The sequence below is a fragment of the Gouania willdenowi genome, chromosome 19 (assembly GCF_900634775.1).
Source record: "Gouania willdenowi chromosome 19, fGouWil2.1, whole genome shotgun sequence".
In the NCBI taxonomy this organism is placed as follows: Eukaryota; Metazoa; Chordata; class Actinopteri; order Blenniiformes; family Gobiesocidae; genus Gouania; species Gouania willdenowi.
In genome coordinates this window covers 7,217,495-7,235,396 of record NC_041062.1, presented here as the reverse complement: position 1 = coordinate 7,235,396, position 17,902 = coordinate 7,217,495, and the positions used below count along the sequence as shown (strand labels likewise).

Sequence of the window (17,902 nt, the reverse complement as noted above, 5' to 3'; positions counted from 1 at the left end):
AAAAATTATCAAATCTCACAATATTTGCAGAGCTCAGTTTTGTACTTCTTATATTACCTGACAAGCAGTCATTTTTTATCTTAAATTGTTAAAAGAACAACTAATTTTTCCAAAGTCTGACAAATTTTCAGCAAATCATTCCACGAAATTTCCCCAAATTCAGGGAAATTTAAGTGAAGATCCTGAAGGGATTGATATACTTTATACATCATAGAATTGCAAACCAGGGCACATTAATGTTGAAATTACTCCTTCTCAACCTAAAATTTGTGGCCCAATTAAGCTCAAACTGGTCCGTATTTGGCCCCTGAACTATGACTTTGAAACCGCTGCATTAGAAGTTAGTTTTTAAAACTATTTCTAATGTCAGTATAGACCCTTTGATTGTTTGTAAACATTGTGACGTATTTTGTTGGGCGGGGTTTAGCCTGGAGGCACGAGCGCTCGCTGGAGTCCTATAAAACTTTAATTTACGTCCAGTAACGTTATTTTTCCTATTCAAACACACAACATGACGACATTCTAAGCTGCAACATTACTAGCCTTCAGTCCTTAGCCAGCGGCATTTCCTGTTTTTGCCTCCAGCTTGTGACGTCACGTCACTCGTCACGTGGGCCATTAATGGGTCTATTTGAGGTTTAAAAATGAGAAAGCCATCCTTTGGTTTTTGCGCATTTTACGCACGGTGTCCATAAACAAATGACGTGTCATTTCCGATTCTTGTCTTTTTATTAAGTGTATAGTTTCTACAATTTCATTTGAAATATTGCCATTATTGCCAAACCCCTGAGACAGTCGTTTCCTCTTCATCCTAATTGGATGATAAGTGGCTGCATGCACGCGCACTGGGGCCCTGAGCCGAAACGTTTGCGCGTCCTTGTGACTGGGAAAAGTCACTTCCTGTCACAGCCCCGTGTGTGTGTGTGTGTGTTTTTTTTTTTTTTTTTTTTTTTTTTTTACTGTTATCTCTAATCCCATTTGCTGTCGTGCTGCCCAATAGCAGAGACCGATACGGCGCGTTTTTAAGTGGGATGTCCCTTTGATTCCTTCATCACAATCCTGCGCACGTTTTGACGCGCTGATCTCTGCGCTCCTCAAAACCATCCGGAACATCCAACTTTCCAAAAGCTTTCCTCGCTTTATAGACATTTTTAACACACACACACACACACACACACACACAAAAAAAAAACTATATTTATTCTTCTTTTAATGGTGGTTTACATTAATAAGTGAGCGGGGATGGCAGACTCTGAAACTCAAGTGTCTCGTGAGTCCGCAAAGGACTCACCGTTCTCCATAAAGAACCTGCTCAACATCGAGGACAAACCTGCACCCAGGCTGAAAAACTACAACAACATCATTTCGTCCAAAGGAGTGTTGGATGGAAGCTTCTTCTCCAGGCTCACTGATCTGTCCTTCCCCAGGTTTGAGTTGCCAGCGCAGAGATACGGATTATCAGCGCAGTATCTGGAGAGAGCGTCGGCCTGGTGGTACCCATACGCGCTGGGGACGCACTACAGGACAGGTCAGATGCTTTATATTGCTTTCAACAACTAGTATTTACAGATTTCAATAACGTAACAAAATAAATAAATCAGTAAACAGAAACGTGTCTCTTTTATAGGCTAATTATAATGTTTGTTGTGGTGATAAGAACAGAAAAATAGTCAATTATGGTCGTTTAGTATAAGCGGTGTTTATAGAGGGGGAAAAACAACTAAATAATGCATGCAACAAAAAATGAAATATTTTTAAACAATTCAGATGTTTAAAAGCCTGAACATTTATATTTCTAATGTTAAAATTAAAATAAAATATTTTAAGCCTTTTTTGTTTTAAATGCACACATTAGTAAAAAATAAATAAATAATAACTGTAGAGGTGTAGACATTAACTCTTCTTGTGAAATATGGCATTATTTTCACTTAATTGAACTGGGTTTAATGGTCAAGTGTAATTTGATAAGAAAAAAACTAATATTTTTAGCCTTTAAAAAAAAAAAAAAATGCACAGTAAAAAATAATTATTATTATTATAATAAATAAATAAATAAATAACTATTGGCGTATACTTTTACTTTTGTTGTGAATTATGGCATTATTTTTCACTTACTCGAACTGGTTTTAATGTTCAAATGATAGATTTCATATTTAGAAGGAAAAAAAGAAAGGGAGAAAGAAAAACTAAAAAGTAATATTTATAATTGATTTCTTTAATATTTATAAGAAAAAGAAAGTTAAAAAAAAGATTTATTTAATTGACTTATTTAATATTTGTTTAATTTAACTATTTAATATTTATATTTGTAATATTGTCTTAATGTAGGGTCAGAGAAGGTGCACCTGGGGGATGGATCACCAGCAGCAGAAAGACGATCCCCGGATGTCCAGAAAAGCCATGAAGAAACCAAAGAGGACGAGATGTTAATGGATGAAAGTGACGCAGAAGAACCAAAGAAAGACCTGGACCTGGAGGAAGAGGAAGAGGAGGACTGGAGGAGGAAACCGGACGAGCTGGACTCCGACAAGAAGCCGTGTCGGAAGAAGAAAACCCGCACGGTGTTCTCCAGGGGCCAGGTGTTCCAGCTGGAGTCCACCTTCGACCTGAAGCGGTACCTGAGCAGCTCGGAGCGGGCCGGCCTGGCCGCGTCCCTCCACCTGACGGAGACCCAGGTGAAGATCTGGTTCCAGAACCGGAGGAACAAGTGGAAACGGCAGCTGGCCGCCGAGCTCGAGGCCGCCAACCTGAGCCACGCGGCTGCGCAGAGGATTGTGCGCGTGCCGATTATTTACCACGAGAGCGGAGCCGTGGACGTGAGCGCGAGTTCCGCTACGAACTCCCAGGTTGGCCAGTCCGTGCTGGCTTTCCCCCATCATCACATGTACTATTCACACTCAGTACCAGTGACGCCAGTACCACCAGTACCACTGCTCAGACCAGTGTAACAGCTGGTACACGTGCTTTTACACCAGGAAAACAAACAACTTTTGTACATTTTGTAGCATCAGTAGATTATTATTATTATTATTATTATTATTACCTTAGTGATATTGTTGTAAATGTGCAAATATATATTTTAATCCAGTGTTTTTCAACCTTGGGGTCGTGACCCCATCTTGGGGTCACGTGGAATTTTTATAAGTTGACCAAAAAAAAAAAAAAAACTGATTAAAATAATTAAGTTATTATTCTTTTTCAAATTAAAACACCACACACAATCTCACACTCCAATATAAATCTATAGTTCAAATAAAATACAGTATAAAAATGTCTGAATTGGTGCATCTTGTCACTTTAATTTTTACCTTGTGCACTAATCCAGGCTACTCAGAACACAATATCACAACCTTGATCAAAATGTAATTCTAGAAGAAAAAAAAAAAAAAAATGGAATTTCTAGTAGTTGACAAAAGAAACTGATTAAAATAAAAACATTTTTAAAGTTATTATGGTTGTTCAAATTAAAACACCACACACGACCTCAAACAACTGTATTCTATACGTTCACTTTCTCAAATAAAAATCTAGTTCATATAAAATACAGTATAAAACTATCTGTGGTAGTGCAATGTGTCACTAACTCTGTGTTTGTAACACTGTAACACATGTGATCAAAGACTAATTCTAGACAAAAAGAAAAATGTTGTTGGGGTCAAAACACTGATATAGAAATGGGGTCACGTTCCAAAAAAGGTTGAGAACCACTGTTTAAATCCATTAACTTAATCAGGGTTACTGTATATGTATTTTTGAAGAATTGATTGTCTGTGTTACCCAATTAAAATGTCAAATTATTTTTATTTCTAATTATTATTTCCTATACATTGTGCAATATTGTTGGCATTAAGGTGCATATTTTTACTGTCAAACATCTTATTTATTTTTTTTGGGGTGGGGGGGGCACCACCCTATATGTTAGGACAATCATGTGATTCAGGTGAAACAGGTCATTTTTAATGAAATAGCTGGCTTTTTGTATGATTTCCTCCAATATTGTGATTAAATTATATGAATTATATGATTTTAAACTCAGTAAAGGCTTGTTTTGAGTATTGAAGATATTTTTTTTCATGCATTATTGTTTCTTATTCCAACTTGTTTGTAGACTATTGCAAGAAAAAAAAAAAAAATCAAACCACATGGATGTTTGATTTAAAAAGGTGAAACTCTTTCCTTGTGTGGAATAAAAATAGGAAATTCTTTATTGTGTGGATGATGAAAGCAATTTTACATTTATTTATATATATTATTTATTCAGTTTAGATGAACAAACAATCTATGTTTTTATGGAGAGATTATAACTCATTAAGCAGGTCCAGGATACCATTGTGGCTAAAATAATGATTTAAACAGGTAGATAGGTTGACCTGCAGGACCTTATGTTGGATTGCATGTTCTCATAGGTTTTCTATGGGTACTCTAATTACCACAGTACAAAATATAGGTCTGTACTCAAAATAAGTAAATTAATTACTTTTCTAGCTGTGCTCATGTATCTTGAAAGGGTTTTTTTTTCTGTAGTTTTCTTAAGTGGATGTGTTTTTTTTCTTCATATGACATCCTGGACTTTATTGCAACAAAAGTGGAGTGATTAAATTAAGGAAAACAGTTGGTGAGTGCATTTTCTGGTTGAATTTTATATATATATATATAAATAATACAACAATAGTCATTGAATAATACTATATATATATATATATATATATATATGCTCTCACACACAAATGTTTCAACAAACCTTTTTTATAAGGTATTTCCTTGCTTTAGAAAAATACTTGTGTGTTTAATATATGTGAGTATATAAGATCATACAAAAGCTATACTCGAATGTAGAAACATAAATCTTCAAAATCAATGAAACATTGCTTTTTAGTTTCTATTCATCCAAATAAATTGACTGATTATGTGCCAGGGTTGCACACTAAGAAATGGTTATTTAATAGTTTTGTTACTCTGCAGACGATTGATATTTCATGAGCAGCTATGGCCAGAGAAAATGCAAGAAGTCAGCTCGGTTCCATATTCACTATAATAGCTTTGCAATACAGTATTCTTTACATTTGAAAGGGTCCCATTTCCACAGACTGAAAAATTGCCATAAAATCAAAATCACCATAAATCTGATAAAGAATGCTGAGCTGTGTTGGAAATGTCACACTCTGTACTATAGTACAAACTCAATATATACAACAAGTATGATTAGGATGATGAGCGTTCCCACAGGTCACGTGATGTACCATGACGGAAGAACAAGCCACCGCAGGAAACGTTTTAGCGAAGCAGAGAGCCCACAGTGATGGTGAACTTGGGTGTTCTAACACAGCATGGGACTGGAGTACACAAGTCTTTCTTCAGGAAATAATATTAATCTAAATTAACTAAATTGTTTTGTTTTTTTTTCATTGATCCAAGTGTGCAGATCTATTCTTCACACAAATGTATGTCGTCAATAAAATAGCTCAGATTCTGAAAAACCAGCATGCTCATATTACAGATTCATTATGAAAAATTAGCCATCTTAATTAACATCTTCATTCCATTTGTCAACAGGAACGATAGGGTTCATTCCCGCCGATCAGACCCAGTTTCTCCAACATACTGAGGCCAACTGGAGACGACCTTCGACAATCGTTTAGCACATGGGCTGTTTTCAATAAGTGAAAAAATGACACTATTATTCAAGTAAACACACCCACGCAGGTGCATTCGTATAGGGCCTTCATCTTCCAAGATGGCGCTGGGTCAATGTGGCGTGACGTCAGTCGCAAGTGTCTATACTTCCAAGTTTCCCAGGATGCATTTGGAACCAAAAACCTGAAGCACACTGAGGCTAAATGTCTGTTGATTATCCACCTTTTAAAGTTCTGAAAACATTTTAAGTGAGAAAGTGACCCAGTAGAATATCAACATGCGCTCATTTGATTCATAAAAGTTGCGGAAAACATTTGGAGACCCGCCATTGTGCAACTGCAAAACGAGAGCCCTCTTCACAAATGCATTAAACTTCTGGAAGACGAGAGGAGATGATTTTATTTTGAAAAGCCTGTCCCAGGACGATTTTACATTTTTCTGTTCGCAATGCATCATGGGGTTGTCGAGTAGGACTCATAGATAACATATATATATAAAGGCCTTTATATATATATATATATATATATATATATATATATATATATATATATATATATATATATATATAGTATGACTAGTGTGCTCACCGTGCATACTTTAAAAATGTCCCCATATAGTATATATACACGGGTATTTCTCGTATACTCAATTTTTTCTGCTTTATAATGTGAACGCACTACGTACTAATTTTCACGTCACACTTAGTATGAGTAGTACGTTCGTATGACATTTACAGCACGGCCCTGGTTTCAACCTCGTGTTGTTAAGGGTCCGGAAATTTATTTTCTCACCCCCCCCCCCCCCAATTTTTACAACTAATTACTGATAAAATATGAGCCATCGATAGTAATTCACCAGAAAACCCATACTCAGTAAAAATGAGAAGAATTAGAAGAAGACGAAAATCACTTTAAATATGAGTAATGTATCAAAACAGCTAAACTTTTAAAGTGGAGAAACATACTAAGCTTTCTAGTAACGTGCTGCTTAAATTATATCATTGATAAGTAACATAAAGGTTTAATAAGCAACTCCTGGTCCGGATTGTAAGGTCTCGGCGGCCGGATTTGACCCGAAGACTTTATGTTGAATATTTGTTATAACCTTGAATGGGAGGCTGTGCCGACTCGTACCACGTGACCTAACCAGGAACAAATAACGTGGCTCCGCTAACAATAAGCCAATCAAATCGCAGGCGCGCACTTGAACGTTCGTTTCAACCAATCAGCGCCCACTCTAGTGTAGCTTTAGCTTCCAGCGGAGCTAACAGCAACAGTACTCTACACAGGACTGTTTCCGCTCTCTTTATTATATATTCATTCTACACCGGGATTTAGTGTCTCCATTTTACACCAGCGATTTAACTGAGCGTTAACAACACAAAGCTGAAGCGGTAAGTGGAGTGAAACGGTAAACATAGGCTAGTTGATAGCTCTAGTAAGCTAGCTACACCGGTTTAACCCGACAAGAGGGCTCCGTCTAAATGCTGGAAATAGCAGCGTGAATTTCACAAATATTTAACGTAAAGGGCGTAAAAAGAGTATAATGATCTTACAACTCACCCGGGATGTGTATCTTGGTCCTGGATATTTTCGATTTGTTTAATTTACGACCCAAACCTTCATAAAATAATACAAAAACAATCCAAAGAGTGTTACACTCTTTTCCTAATGCAGCGTGACCGCACAACTCGCAGACTTTTATTTTGAAATCACTAATGTATGACGATTAACAGGTGAGGGGAAGCCTCAAAATATTATGTTCCCTTAAAATGATTGTTATGTTTTTCTTTTAATTTGCTGTATGAAAAATAAAACCAGATTCAAGGTCTACACTTAGACGTCTGAAGGTGTGTTTTGGTAACAGAAAAAACACCCAAATCTAATGAATTTGTCTTCCTAAAAGCCTGATAAAGTGCTAATTTTCCCTATGATATTATTCTATCTGGTCACATGTGCTTTGTTGTTTCCATCACCTGAGATGTTTGATTTAAAATGTAGAACGTGAGAAATGTGTTCCAAATTATGTTTTTCCTGATGCAATCATATGGTTTTTATATTTTGTTTGTTACTAGTGGAAAAACTAATAAATTATTATAAGATACAGAGGCAAGCTACTATGGCCTCAAGTATATAATTTTTAATATTCGTAAATGGTAAAATAACCCAAAGTTGGGGTCCAGAATAAAAATGCATAAAGTTGCATAAAGAAAAATAGTTTTATATCTCAAGAAAAAGTCACCTTTTTACTAAAAATAAAAAAAAAAGAGATCAGATTTAATTTTTTACATTCCTACATGCAGTTAGGGGCCAACGAATGTAGTGTAAAAAAAAAAAAAGAGTATTTTTTTTGTCATTCAAGAGACTGTCACCCAAGAACCAATGCATATATGTGATTCATTATGTGATTAGTCTATGTACATAGCTCAAAGCTGATGAAATGACGGAGCTGAGACATATGCTAAGTTTTTACTGAAGGCCTAAACAAAACCCAGAAAAGCTTTTTTCCAAATTTGAGGATCTGGCATGTCCACCAGATAGGATGTGTAGCAGAACTTTTTGTATATTCTGAGAGAGTAGGTGGAGCTGTATTATTATACCAAATTTCAGTTTCCTATGTGGTGTAGTTCCTGAGATATTGGAAGCTGAAAATGGAAGAAAAATAAGGACGTGTGGAAATCGACACTTAGCCCCCGCCCACACTAAATTAGCCATATCTCAAAAAGTATAATCTGATCAAAATACAATATTACAGTGTTTCAGTTGAATAATCACAGAACAATTGGTAAAAAATTCTGAATATCTGCTTTATTTTGTATTCCAATCGTTTCCTGTATTTATACTGTACCAAGCTGCTTTAACACGTGGACTTCCAGAGGAGGTCAATAAAAAATCTTATTTTTTAACCTTATCTATTGATTGATGTTTCTTTTCGTTAGATGACCGGCTCAAATGAATACAAGCTGAACCAGGCACCAGAGGACAGCATCTCTGCCGTGAAATTTAGCTCCAGCGCCACTCAGTTCCTCCTGGTTTCATCCTGGGACTCTACGGTCCGCCTTTATGATGTCGGAGGGAACACCATGCGGATGAAGTATCAGCACACCGCTCCGGTTCTTGACTGTGCTTTTTATGTGAGCAGCAGCTTTGATCATTTTACCATTTTAAAACGTTTTGTTTCCCTGTGTAATTGCAAATGTTTGCTTGCATGCAGGACCCGACACACGCTTGGAGTGGCGGTTTAGATGCACAGCTGAAAACACACGATTTGAACACTGACCAAGGTTTGTTTTAAAATGACATATTAAGTCATGTGTCAAACTCGAGGCCTGGGGGCCAAATCTGGCACTTTGAAACATCCAAATCGGCCCGCAGGGGAAAGTGAAAATAGTGTGAATTACCAAATAATTTAGGTGTGGATATCTCAGTAGGGTTGCAAAGGGGCGTAAAATACGTATCTGGCAAATTTCCACAGGAACTTAAATTTAGGAATTTTGGCAATATATTAAAAAAAAAAGAAAGTTTTCATGAGAATTATTTCTTGAAATCAATACATCATATCCAAATAAAAACAATACACTTAATAAATTGAATTTGTCAAAACATTTGATGAAACTCTACAGTATTTGCAGGGGTTGGCAGTTTTCCCCGTTTGTAGAACACGATGGAAGTAATTTTACTCGGAAATTGTTGAAAGAAACCAAATATTTTCAAAAATTCTGCTCAATCCTTAAATTATTTGACAAGATTTCCTCAAATTAAATCAATATTGTCACTACCTGTCACCTATTGCTTGGATATCATCGGTGCCTTATATTCTACATATATTTCTATTGTTTATACATGTAAATGCAAAGTAGCAGTAATGTTGAATGCAGCCCACTTACCCGTATTTGGCCCCTGAACTAAAATGAGTTTGACACCTTTGTATTAAATGCTTGCAGTTCATTATTATAATTTGTCTCTTTAAAAAGTCAATAGGTGTGTTTATTCTTGTATTTTCTTCATTGTTCTGTTTTTAGATACCATAGTTGGGATGCACGATGCCCCCATTCGTTGTGTGGAATACTGTCCAGAGGTCAACGTCATGGTAACAGGCAGTTGGGACAGATCTGTCCGCCTGTGGGATCCTCGAACACCCTGCAATGCTGGTACCTTCACACAGCCTGAGAAGGTATGAATAGATAGTCAGTATGCTTGTTGATAACACAGTGAAAAGTCCATCACCGTGTGGCGTTTTTTTACAGTGTGTGCTTTCTGTTAAAGGTGTACACCCTCTCTGTAGCTGGAGACAGGCTGATCATTGGCACAGCTGGAAGACGAGTCCTAGTCTGGGATCTAAGGAACATGGGCTACGTGCTACAAAGAAGAGAGTCCAGTCTTAAGTACCAGACCCGCTGCATCAGAGCCTTTCCAAACAAACAGGTGCTCTTTAAATCTTCTCATTTGAAATCACCCAAAATTCACGTTACACTTTTCTATTTCCATTTGATTTTATTATATTAACCTGTTTAGATGATTTTTCTGAAATTGTACCAAACATGCTAAATATGGATAATAGATTCAACAACTGTCATTCATTTTACATTTATAAGCTTCTGAAATTACGCCGAGATTATGTACCAAGAGCAATGTTAGCCACACTGCTGAACCCTCAGCCACTGTTTTAACGCACGTGGCCTGAAACCACATGTAGCCGTGTGATTGTCGATGCTTCTATGACATGTCACCACATTAAAAATACATTTCAGAGGAAGTTCTGCATTCATTGTCAATCACAGGATAATGCGAACAATCACTACTCTCACCGTAACACACAGCAACATTCAATCATGCAGGTTTTCATGCGTGTAAGTGTGTGATAAAATGTGTGTAAAAACTTGCTTGTGAGGCCTTTTCGTGTCATGATGGGGCCTGATTTGAAATAAAGACAGAGGAAAAAAGGGGCTAGTTGCTTTTATCGTTTCAGAACGCGAAATCAACTTTTCTACGATCACAGAAAATCAAAGGACCTACATTCCCATACAGTACATCACAATAGTGAGAAGCTTGACGCTACAGATGCATTGACCATGGTTACATGTTTATTTTAATTCTGAATTATGTATTTGCAATTAAATAATTCAGAATGAAAGTTTGTGCTTCGTGTTTACATGGAAATAGTAAATCGGAATTGAGGTTTACATGGAAAACACGTTTAATCGCCTTCACGTTTTGGCTACAACATAGAAGACCACATAAGAACTATTTTTACTTTTATTTTTGATTGTAGTATTGAAGCAGTAGCTCGACAATAACACTGATTCACTTTCGTCCGCTGAGAAGTAGAAGGGAGATAGAAAACTGTACTTGCTTCCGTCTTTTCATTATATTCACGTCTTCTAAGGCTCTTATTAAAAAAACAGCCTTGGCCCAAGTCTAACGCTTGCTTCTGACGGCCATCTGGGATTATGTCGTCACCAGCGTAGTCATCACCACAGGATGAGCTAGCGCAGAATGACAGAAATTAATTTAAAGCGGAATGAACTTGTATACAAGATTAAGGAATTATTCCATTCGGAACTAAAATCAAAACAAAGCAGCCACGTACTTCAAAGTTTAATTCCGAATGGCCGTTTTCATTCAGAATTAGATGTTTATAAGGTGATTTTTAATCTTTTTAAAGAGAATTACACTTTTATTCTGAATTAAAGGGGAGTTAAAGCTCATGTAAACGTAGCCAATGTGTCTAAATAAACACCATTTTGTTGCCTCGCCCTCAGGGTTACGTCTTGAGTTCAATCGAAGGGCGAGTTGCCGTGGAATACCTGGACCCAAGCCAGGAAGTTCAGAAGAAGAAATATGCCTTCAAGTGCCACAGGCTGAAGGAGGACGGGATCGAGCAAGTGTACCCCGTTAATGCCATCTCATTTCACAGCATTCACAACACTTTTGCCACAGGTAAAAACTTTAGATTTTTATAATCATATTAATTTTCTCCTCAATCGTATCTCCCAGAGTTTAATGGGTTTCCTCAACCTTTGTCATTGAGCTGCCATGTGTTGCATGAAGAACTCTGTTACGAGCAGATTGGTATCTCAGTGCAATAACAATAGAATCCATTTGAAGTTGACCTTGAGCCTGTCCTTGAAACAGGTGGCTCCGACGGCTTCGTGAACATCTGGGATCCCTTCAACAAGAAGCGCCTGTGTCAGTTCCACCGCTACCCCACTAGCATCGCGTCGCTAGCCTTCAGCAACGACGGCACCATGCTCGCCATCGCATCCTCCTACATGCACGAAAAAGGAGACATCAACCACCCCGAGGACGCCATCTTCATCCGCCAAGTCACCGATGCAGAGACCAAACCCAAGTGGGTCTACTTTCTCTCTCCCTGAGCATAGCAGCTGGATGTTCTTTTAATCTGTTTGCGTTTCTGTTTAGAAAATTCTCGTCTAGCTGCAGCATATGCTGATCCATATCTTCACCACCCGCCACTTTTCAATATCCGACGGCTGAAAGAGGAGAGCATGAAAACCTTGCTTTGTGCTTGTTGTAAATATCCACAGATCAGACAAGTGGAAAACTGCCAAACAATAATGTTTAATCCATAGTAAATCTTTACCGCTTAAACATGTGCTATGAATTTCACATTTCCGGGAAAATAACAGTATTTATTAGTGTTTACAAATAACTGTTCTTTAGCCCATTTGCTTTCCAACAGTGAAGCTGGAACAGTTTCCTCAAACCAAATAACAAAGACTTTTATATAAAACCTTTGCAAATAGGAACGAGAGGTGATTTAGAAGCTGCATACGCAATAAAAAGCACTTTAAACGCACGTTTGTGGAGATTGACATGTTTGACCTTTAACCTCATCAAACCAGAACTCGTACTGGTTTGATGAGGTTAAAGGCATCTGATTGTTGTCATGGTAGCAAAGTCTTGCAAGGATCGTGCAAAGATCTGTAGTAAGACGTCCAAATGTATTATTTTTTTAATTTCCTGGAAATGCAGCATCAAGACTGTCCACCGCTTCTTTGGGAATAACTGCATAACGTCTAAGGAAGTGAACGCCACCTAAACTAAGCTGGAAGTGAAATTCCATTTCACCGTAGACTCTATGGGAGCGCAATACCACAAGTGCAACTTTTCACAGCGTCATTTTTAAATTTATAACCCTCTGACAGCCGAACTTTGTGAAATAAAGTTTTTAGTTTTTTTGTTTTTTTACCAAGCAGAGGATGCCCACAGGCAAAATCGGGGGCAGCTAAGTGGCTACAGGGGTTCTCAGGTAAAAACCGGAGCATCCGAGCAAATCAGCTGTAGTAAATAGACGGTGCGGCTGATGTATTTGTTTCTCGGTTGTGTAGATTAAAGAGTGACAACAATCCGTGCACGCCTGGAAGTCTAAGTGTGCAACAATTATTATGACGGTACCGATTAAAAACAGAAACAGAAAAGCCCCCTACGCTGTTTGGTTGAAACACTGTGTAGAGGGTCAGAATCACACCGTAGGGGCATCTACGCTCAACAGTGTTAGCGACGATAGGCTATCGCTGGTTGGCTGAAATCTACAAAAAAAATGTAGATTTCAAACACATTGAGGGATCATTTATGTGCATGAGTCTCAAAGTTGATAGAAATGACTCCAAAAGACATTAATTAGTAACAAAGCTTTCTTATTCATTCCAGTGTGACGAGCTATAAATGCAGTACATGTCTCACATTGAAGACATGACTATGATTGATACTGATTTAATTATTAACACTGACTGTTTTCTGTTTACAGGTCGACCTGAACGCACCACAGACAGTTTCCTTCTGCATCACATTGGGTTTATCTGCTGGTATCCAGTTTGGTTTCAGTGTTTCTTACAGTTCATTCCTATAGGTTTGTCCTCAAAACATTTTTTCTCTTGTTTGTTGAATATATGTATTCGTCCCACACACTCTCTATCTATTATTAAAATACAACTTTTTCAGAATTTTCTATTTGGTTTTTCATTGCGTTTCCACCTCCCACCGTGACCTGAGCACAGTGACACATTTGCATTGAACATGTCCCTCAAACTTTGGTCACATTTGTCTCAAAGGTTACGTTGTGTAAAATAAAACCTGAGAAATGTCTGGAATGTGTCGAGACAGGAGAGGTTGTTATTGTTGATGATGTGTTGAAGGAAGGCGATGATCCTCATTTCTGGCTGAAGGCTGCACTTGCCCTCAGACAGTGACCTTTGACCTGTGCTGATAGACATCAGAGGTCAGCGCCTTCAACTAAAGCCTGCTTTATTACTTTAAGGCAGTTTAAAGAAAGCTGCAAATATAGACGAGCTGGCTAAGGAGACGTTATCTAATATAAAACATGAACAATGTATTCATAATTATTTAACCCGATGCCATGTACCCCCTACTCCTGCACACGAAAAAACGTAATAATGTAATGGCATATACAATGTAGCTCTTTCATGAGCAACTGGCACATGAGGCCCTCAAAAGTAAATGCACTAAATGATTCCAAAAACCACACAGAACAACAAAAACATACTAAGTAAGAGTAAAATATACAAGACACATGACACTAATTACACAAAATGACCATAAAATAAACAGGTTTCTAAAATACCCACAAACGTACAAATAAAAAACACAGAAAAGAACAAAAATACACAAATGATCAAAAAACACAAAATAACACCAAAAATACACAAAATGATCATAAAATGCACAAAGTGGCTTCTAAAACACCCCGAAACAACAAATTAGGAAAAAATACACGACTCCAAAAACATGCAATTACCATAAAATACACCCAAAAACAAGAACTTAAGAAAACATTAAAAAACTAAAATACACAAAATAACGACAAAAAAGCATGAAATGAAAAAACACAAAAATGACTCAAAATGCAAAAAATAACTAAATGATACAAAAAAAAAAAAAGACTTAAAATACAAATACTAAACCCTTTGTTGTTGGTTTCCTGTAGTCCTACCCCCATATCAATTTGTGCATCCCACTTTGAGACAAACTCGCAGTATGTCCACAAGGCAAACGAGGAATCTGTTCAAAACCATTATCGATTTCTACCATTTTATATTTTATTCAAGTACACCCTGATGCTTTAAATATGGTAACAAAATAAAATACTTTGAAAGGGGAAAAGTGTCATTACTGGTGAGAATATATAAATACAACATTAAGAGCAAAAGTAAGATATCATCTGCTAAGATTCAACGTTGAATGACTGGAGAGCTAATTTTATTTAAAAAAGAGGCAAAGATTAACTTTTAAATGAAGGTTCCGGATGCACTGCAGACCATTTTAGTGTGTTTAACCATCACTGTATGAATGGGAACACAGAGCAATGCACTGTAAAAGTCTAAGTGGTCTACCCCCCTCCCCCCCCCTCCTTTCTCTTCAATTCAGATTTTCAATAGCAGCTAATCTCATTTCTGAAGCCCTTCAGCCAAAACAGAAAATCTAGTTGTCAATTATGGCGTTGAAGAGCTCAATAGTTTCCCTAATGTTTCTGACCGTCTGGTATACTGGAAATGATTAGTTCACTTTGATGAGATGATGTCACTAATTCTGATTGTCAATAACAAGTCATGCTTTTGACATTCGGTTAAGATTGTAGCTCGCAGAGAAATAATAGTGAGGGATACAATCAGTGACTAGAATGTGTGATTTTATAACTACTGTATGTACTGTACGTTCTGGTTTTCTTTCTTCTTCTTTGGCTTTTATTACGTGACACAAATTGCTTTTTCTTTACAGTATTGACAATATTTGATGGTTTTTAGTTCCGGCCTTTTAAAGCTTTTCTGCAGTTGTGTCACATTTCACATTATTGTTTTTTACTTCTCTTTCTGTGCTGCGAACAAACATTTAAATAACCTTCTGAAGTGTTGAAACACACAAAATGAAAACTACACAAGATGACTACAATAACACATAGTAAATAACGTAAAAAATAGACAAAATGACCCCAAAAACAACAAGAAAAGTACAAAATTAGATAAAAAAAAATATACTAAATGATGCAACAAATGTGAACAAAATGACAACAAAAATGCACAAAATGAGATTAAAAAAAAGGAAACGAAATGATACCATATATTATATATAATATAATTATATATTACTAAAAACACACAAAATGAGAAATAGAACCACACCGAATATGACTACAATAACGCAAAATAAGAGGAACAAACAGAAAACTATTATAACCACAACAAAGCACAAAATGAGATAAAAAAAATTATACTAAATGATATCAAAAAAACAAACGGTAACCAATATGAACAAAATGGCAACAAAAACACACAACATGAGAGAAAAAGTTAAATAAATTACACTAAGAACACACACAATGAGAGAAACACACACAAAATGACAGTAGAAACACACAAAATGAAAAATACACAAGATGATTACAGTAACACATTGAAAAATTACAGGAAAAATAGACAAAATGACTCAACAAGGCACAAAATGAGATTAAAAAATATACGAAATTATATAAAAAATACACAAACCACAACAAATGTGCAGAAAATGACAAAAAAAACAAAAAACAGACACCAAATGACACAAACTGCTCTCTATTTTACAGTATTGAGAATATTGTATGGTCTTTAATTCCTGCAGTTGTGTGTAATTTCCCATCAATGTTTTTTTGCTTCTCTTTCTGTGCCTCTAACAAACGTCTAAATAAGCACAGCTGTGGTTGTGTAGCAAAGCTCAGGTTTCAAACCTTCTAAAGTGTTGCAGACATTTAGGCTGGACATGAAACCCTTACACGACAATTAAAAAGGGTGATTGTGCTTCGACAGCCTGTCGACGGCGTTTAAAACGACCACAAAGAGCTCTTATGTTCCCTGACCTTCAACCTGACACCTTATCTCTGAAGACGGCTTTCTGTTTCTGATATTATACGCAGCTAATGATGCTGTCCTGAGTGAGCTGTGGGGAAATAGCACGGAACATTCTTTAGAATTTTTCTCCTTCATAATTCTACATTCATAGTCATATATCTAAGACTAGTTTGAAATCGAAATACAAACCACAGAAAACAACAAAATGTGAGCAAAGGGAGGGGATAGAGCCTAACGTGTCTAAAAACTAAAATTGACTTGATTTCAACTCATTTTCTAACATTCTTGCAAGTTTGGTTGATTTTAAAATCCATAAGTAGGACAACCATGGCAATGTTGTAATGGCGTCATAGTTCCTGCCATAACAAATCTTAAATTAGCTTTCATTTTCAGCCTAGTCAAAAGAAATTACTTGCAGACCTGGCCCCCAAAAGTAAACACACAAAATGTGTCCAAAAACACTCAAAATAAAAAAAAATATGCAAGATGACTACAATTACACACAGAAAAAAAAACAGGAAAAATAGACAAAATGACTCCCTAAACACATAAAAAACACAAAAAAAAAAAACACAAAACGCAGAGAAAATAAAACCCAAAATGATATCAAAACAAAAAAAAAAAAAAAAAAAAAAAAACCCCACACCAAATTAAACTAAAAACTCAAAATGAAAAAAATACACGAGGACTACAGTAACACAGAAAAAAATACTAGGAAAAATAGACAAAATGGCTCAAAAATACATAAAACAATAAAAAAGAGCACAAAATGAGGTAAAAAAAAAAAAAAAAAAAAAACACAAAGTAAATAACAGGAAAAATAGACAAAATGACCCCCAAAACAACATAAAAGCACAAAATGAGATAAAAAAAAGAAATAAATATACAAACTGATATAAACAAAATACAGAAACTGCAACAAATATTAACAAAATGACAACAAAAACTCACAAAATGAGAGAAAGAGAAAAATGGAAACTAAATGATACCAAAAACAAGCAACAAAAAAACACACCAAATTATACTAAAAACACACACAATGACAGAAACATACACACAATGGAAATAAGATGACTCCAATAAATGCATAAAACAACAAAAATGTACAAAATTAGATCAAAACTATAAAAATACACAAACAGCAACAGATATTCACAAATGACAACAAAAACACACAAAATGAGAACAAAAAAAACAAATAAATTATACTAAAAACAAACAAGCAACAAAAATGACAGCAAAAACAAACCAAAAAAACATGACAATTTTGTTCAGATTGGTGAGATTCTAAATACTGACATCATATTCCCATAATGTGCAACCCAGTCTCAATGGATTATGTGTCCCTGTAACGTAACTCAATCCATTGTTATTCATGATCATGTTGAGACACAGCTTAATTTTTTT

General features: G+C 36.2%; 2 protein-coding genes across 2 annotated transcripts; both read left to right on the top strand.

The window, feature by feature from the left end:
- The first annotated feature begins 1,041 nt into the window (after positions 1–1,041).
- hmx3b (H6 family homeobox 3b) lies at positions 1,042–2,969 on the top strand. The gene is made up of 2 exons (XM_028476085.1): positions 1,042–1,528; positions 2,329–2,969. Exons 1-2 carry the CDS (start codon positions 1,243–1,245, stop codon positions 2,946–2,948), a joined length of 906 nt encoding a protein of 301 aa, XP_028331886.1. The 5' UTR covers positions 1,042–1,242; the 3' UTR covers positions 2,949–2,969.
- Positions 2,970–6,849: 3,880 nt separating this feature from the next.
- On the top strand, positions 6,850–13,603 carry bub3 (BUB3 mitotic checkpoint protein). The gene is made up of 8 exons (XM_028476084.1): positions 6,850–7,027; positions 8,573–8,767; positions 8,848–8,917; positions 9,656–9,807; positions 9,900–10,058; positions 11,396–11,573; positions 11,769–11,985; positions 13,405–13,603. Exons 2-8 carry the CDS (start codon positions 8,573–8,575, stop codon positions 13,412–13,414), a joined length of 981 nt encoding a protein of 326 aa, XP_028331885.1. The 5' UTR covers positions 6,850–7,027; the 3' UTR covers positions 13,415–13,603.
- The last annotated feature ends 4,299 nt before the right edge of the window (positions 13,604–17,902 follow it).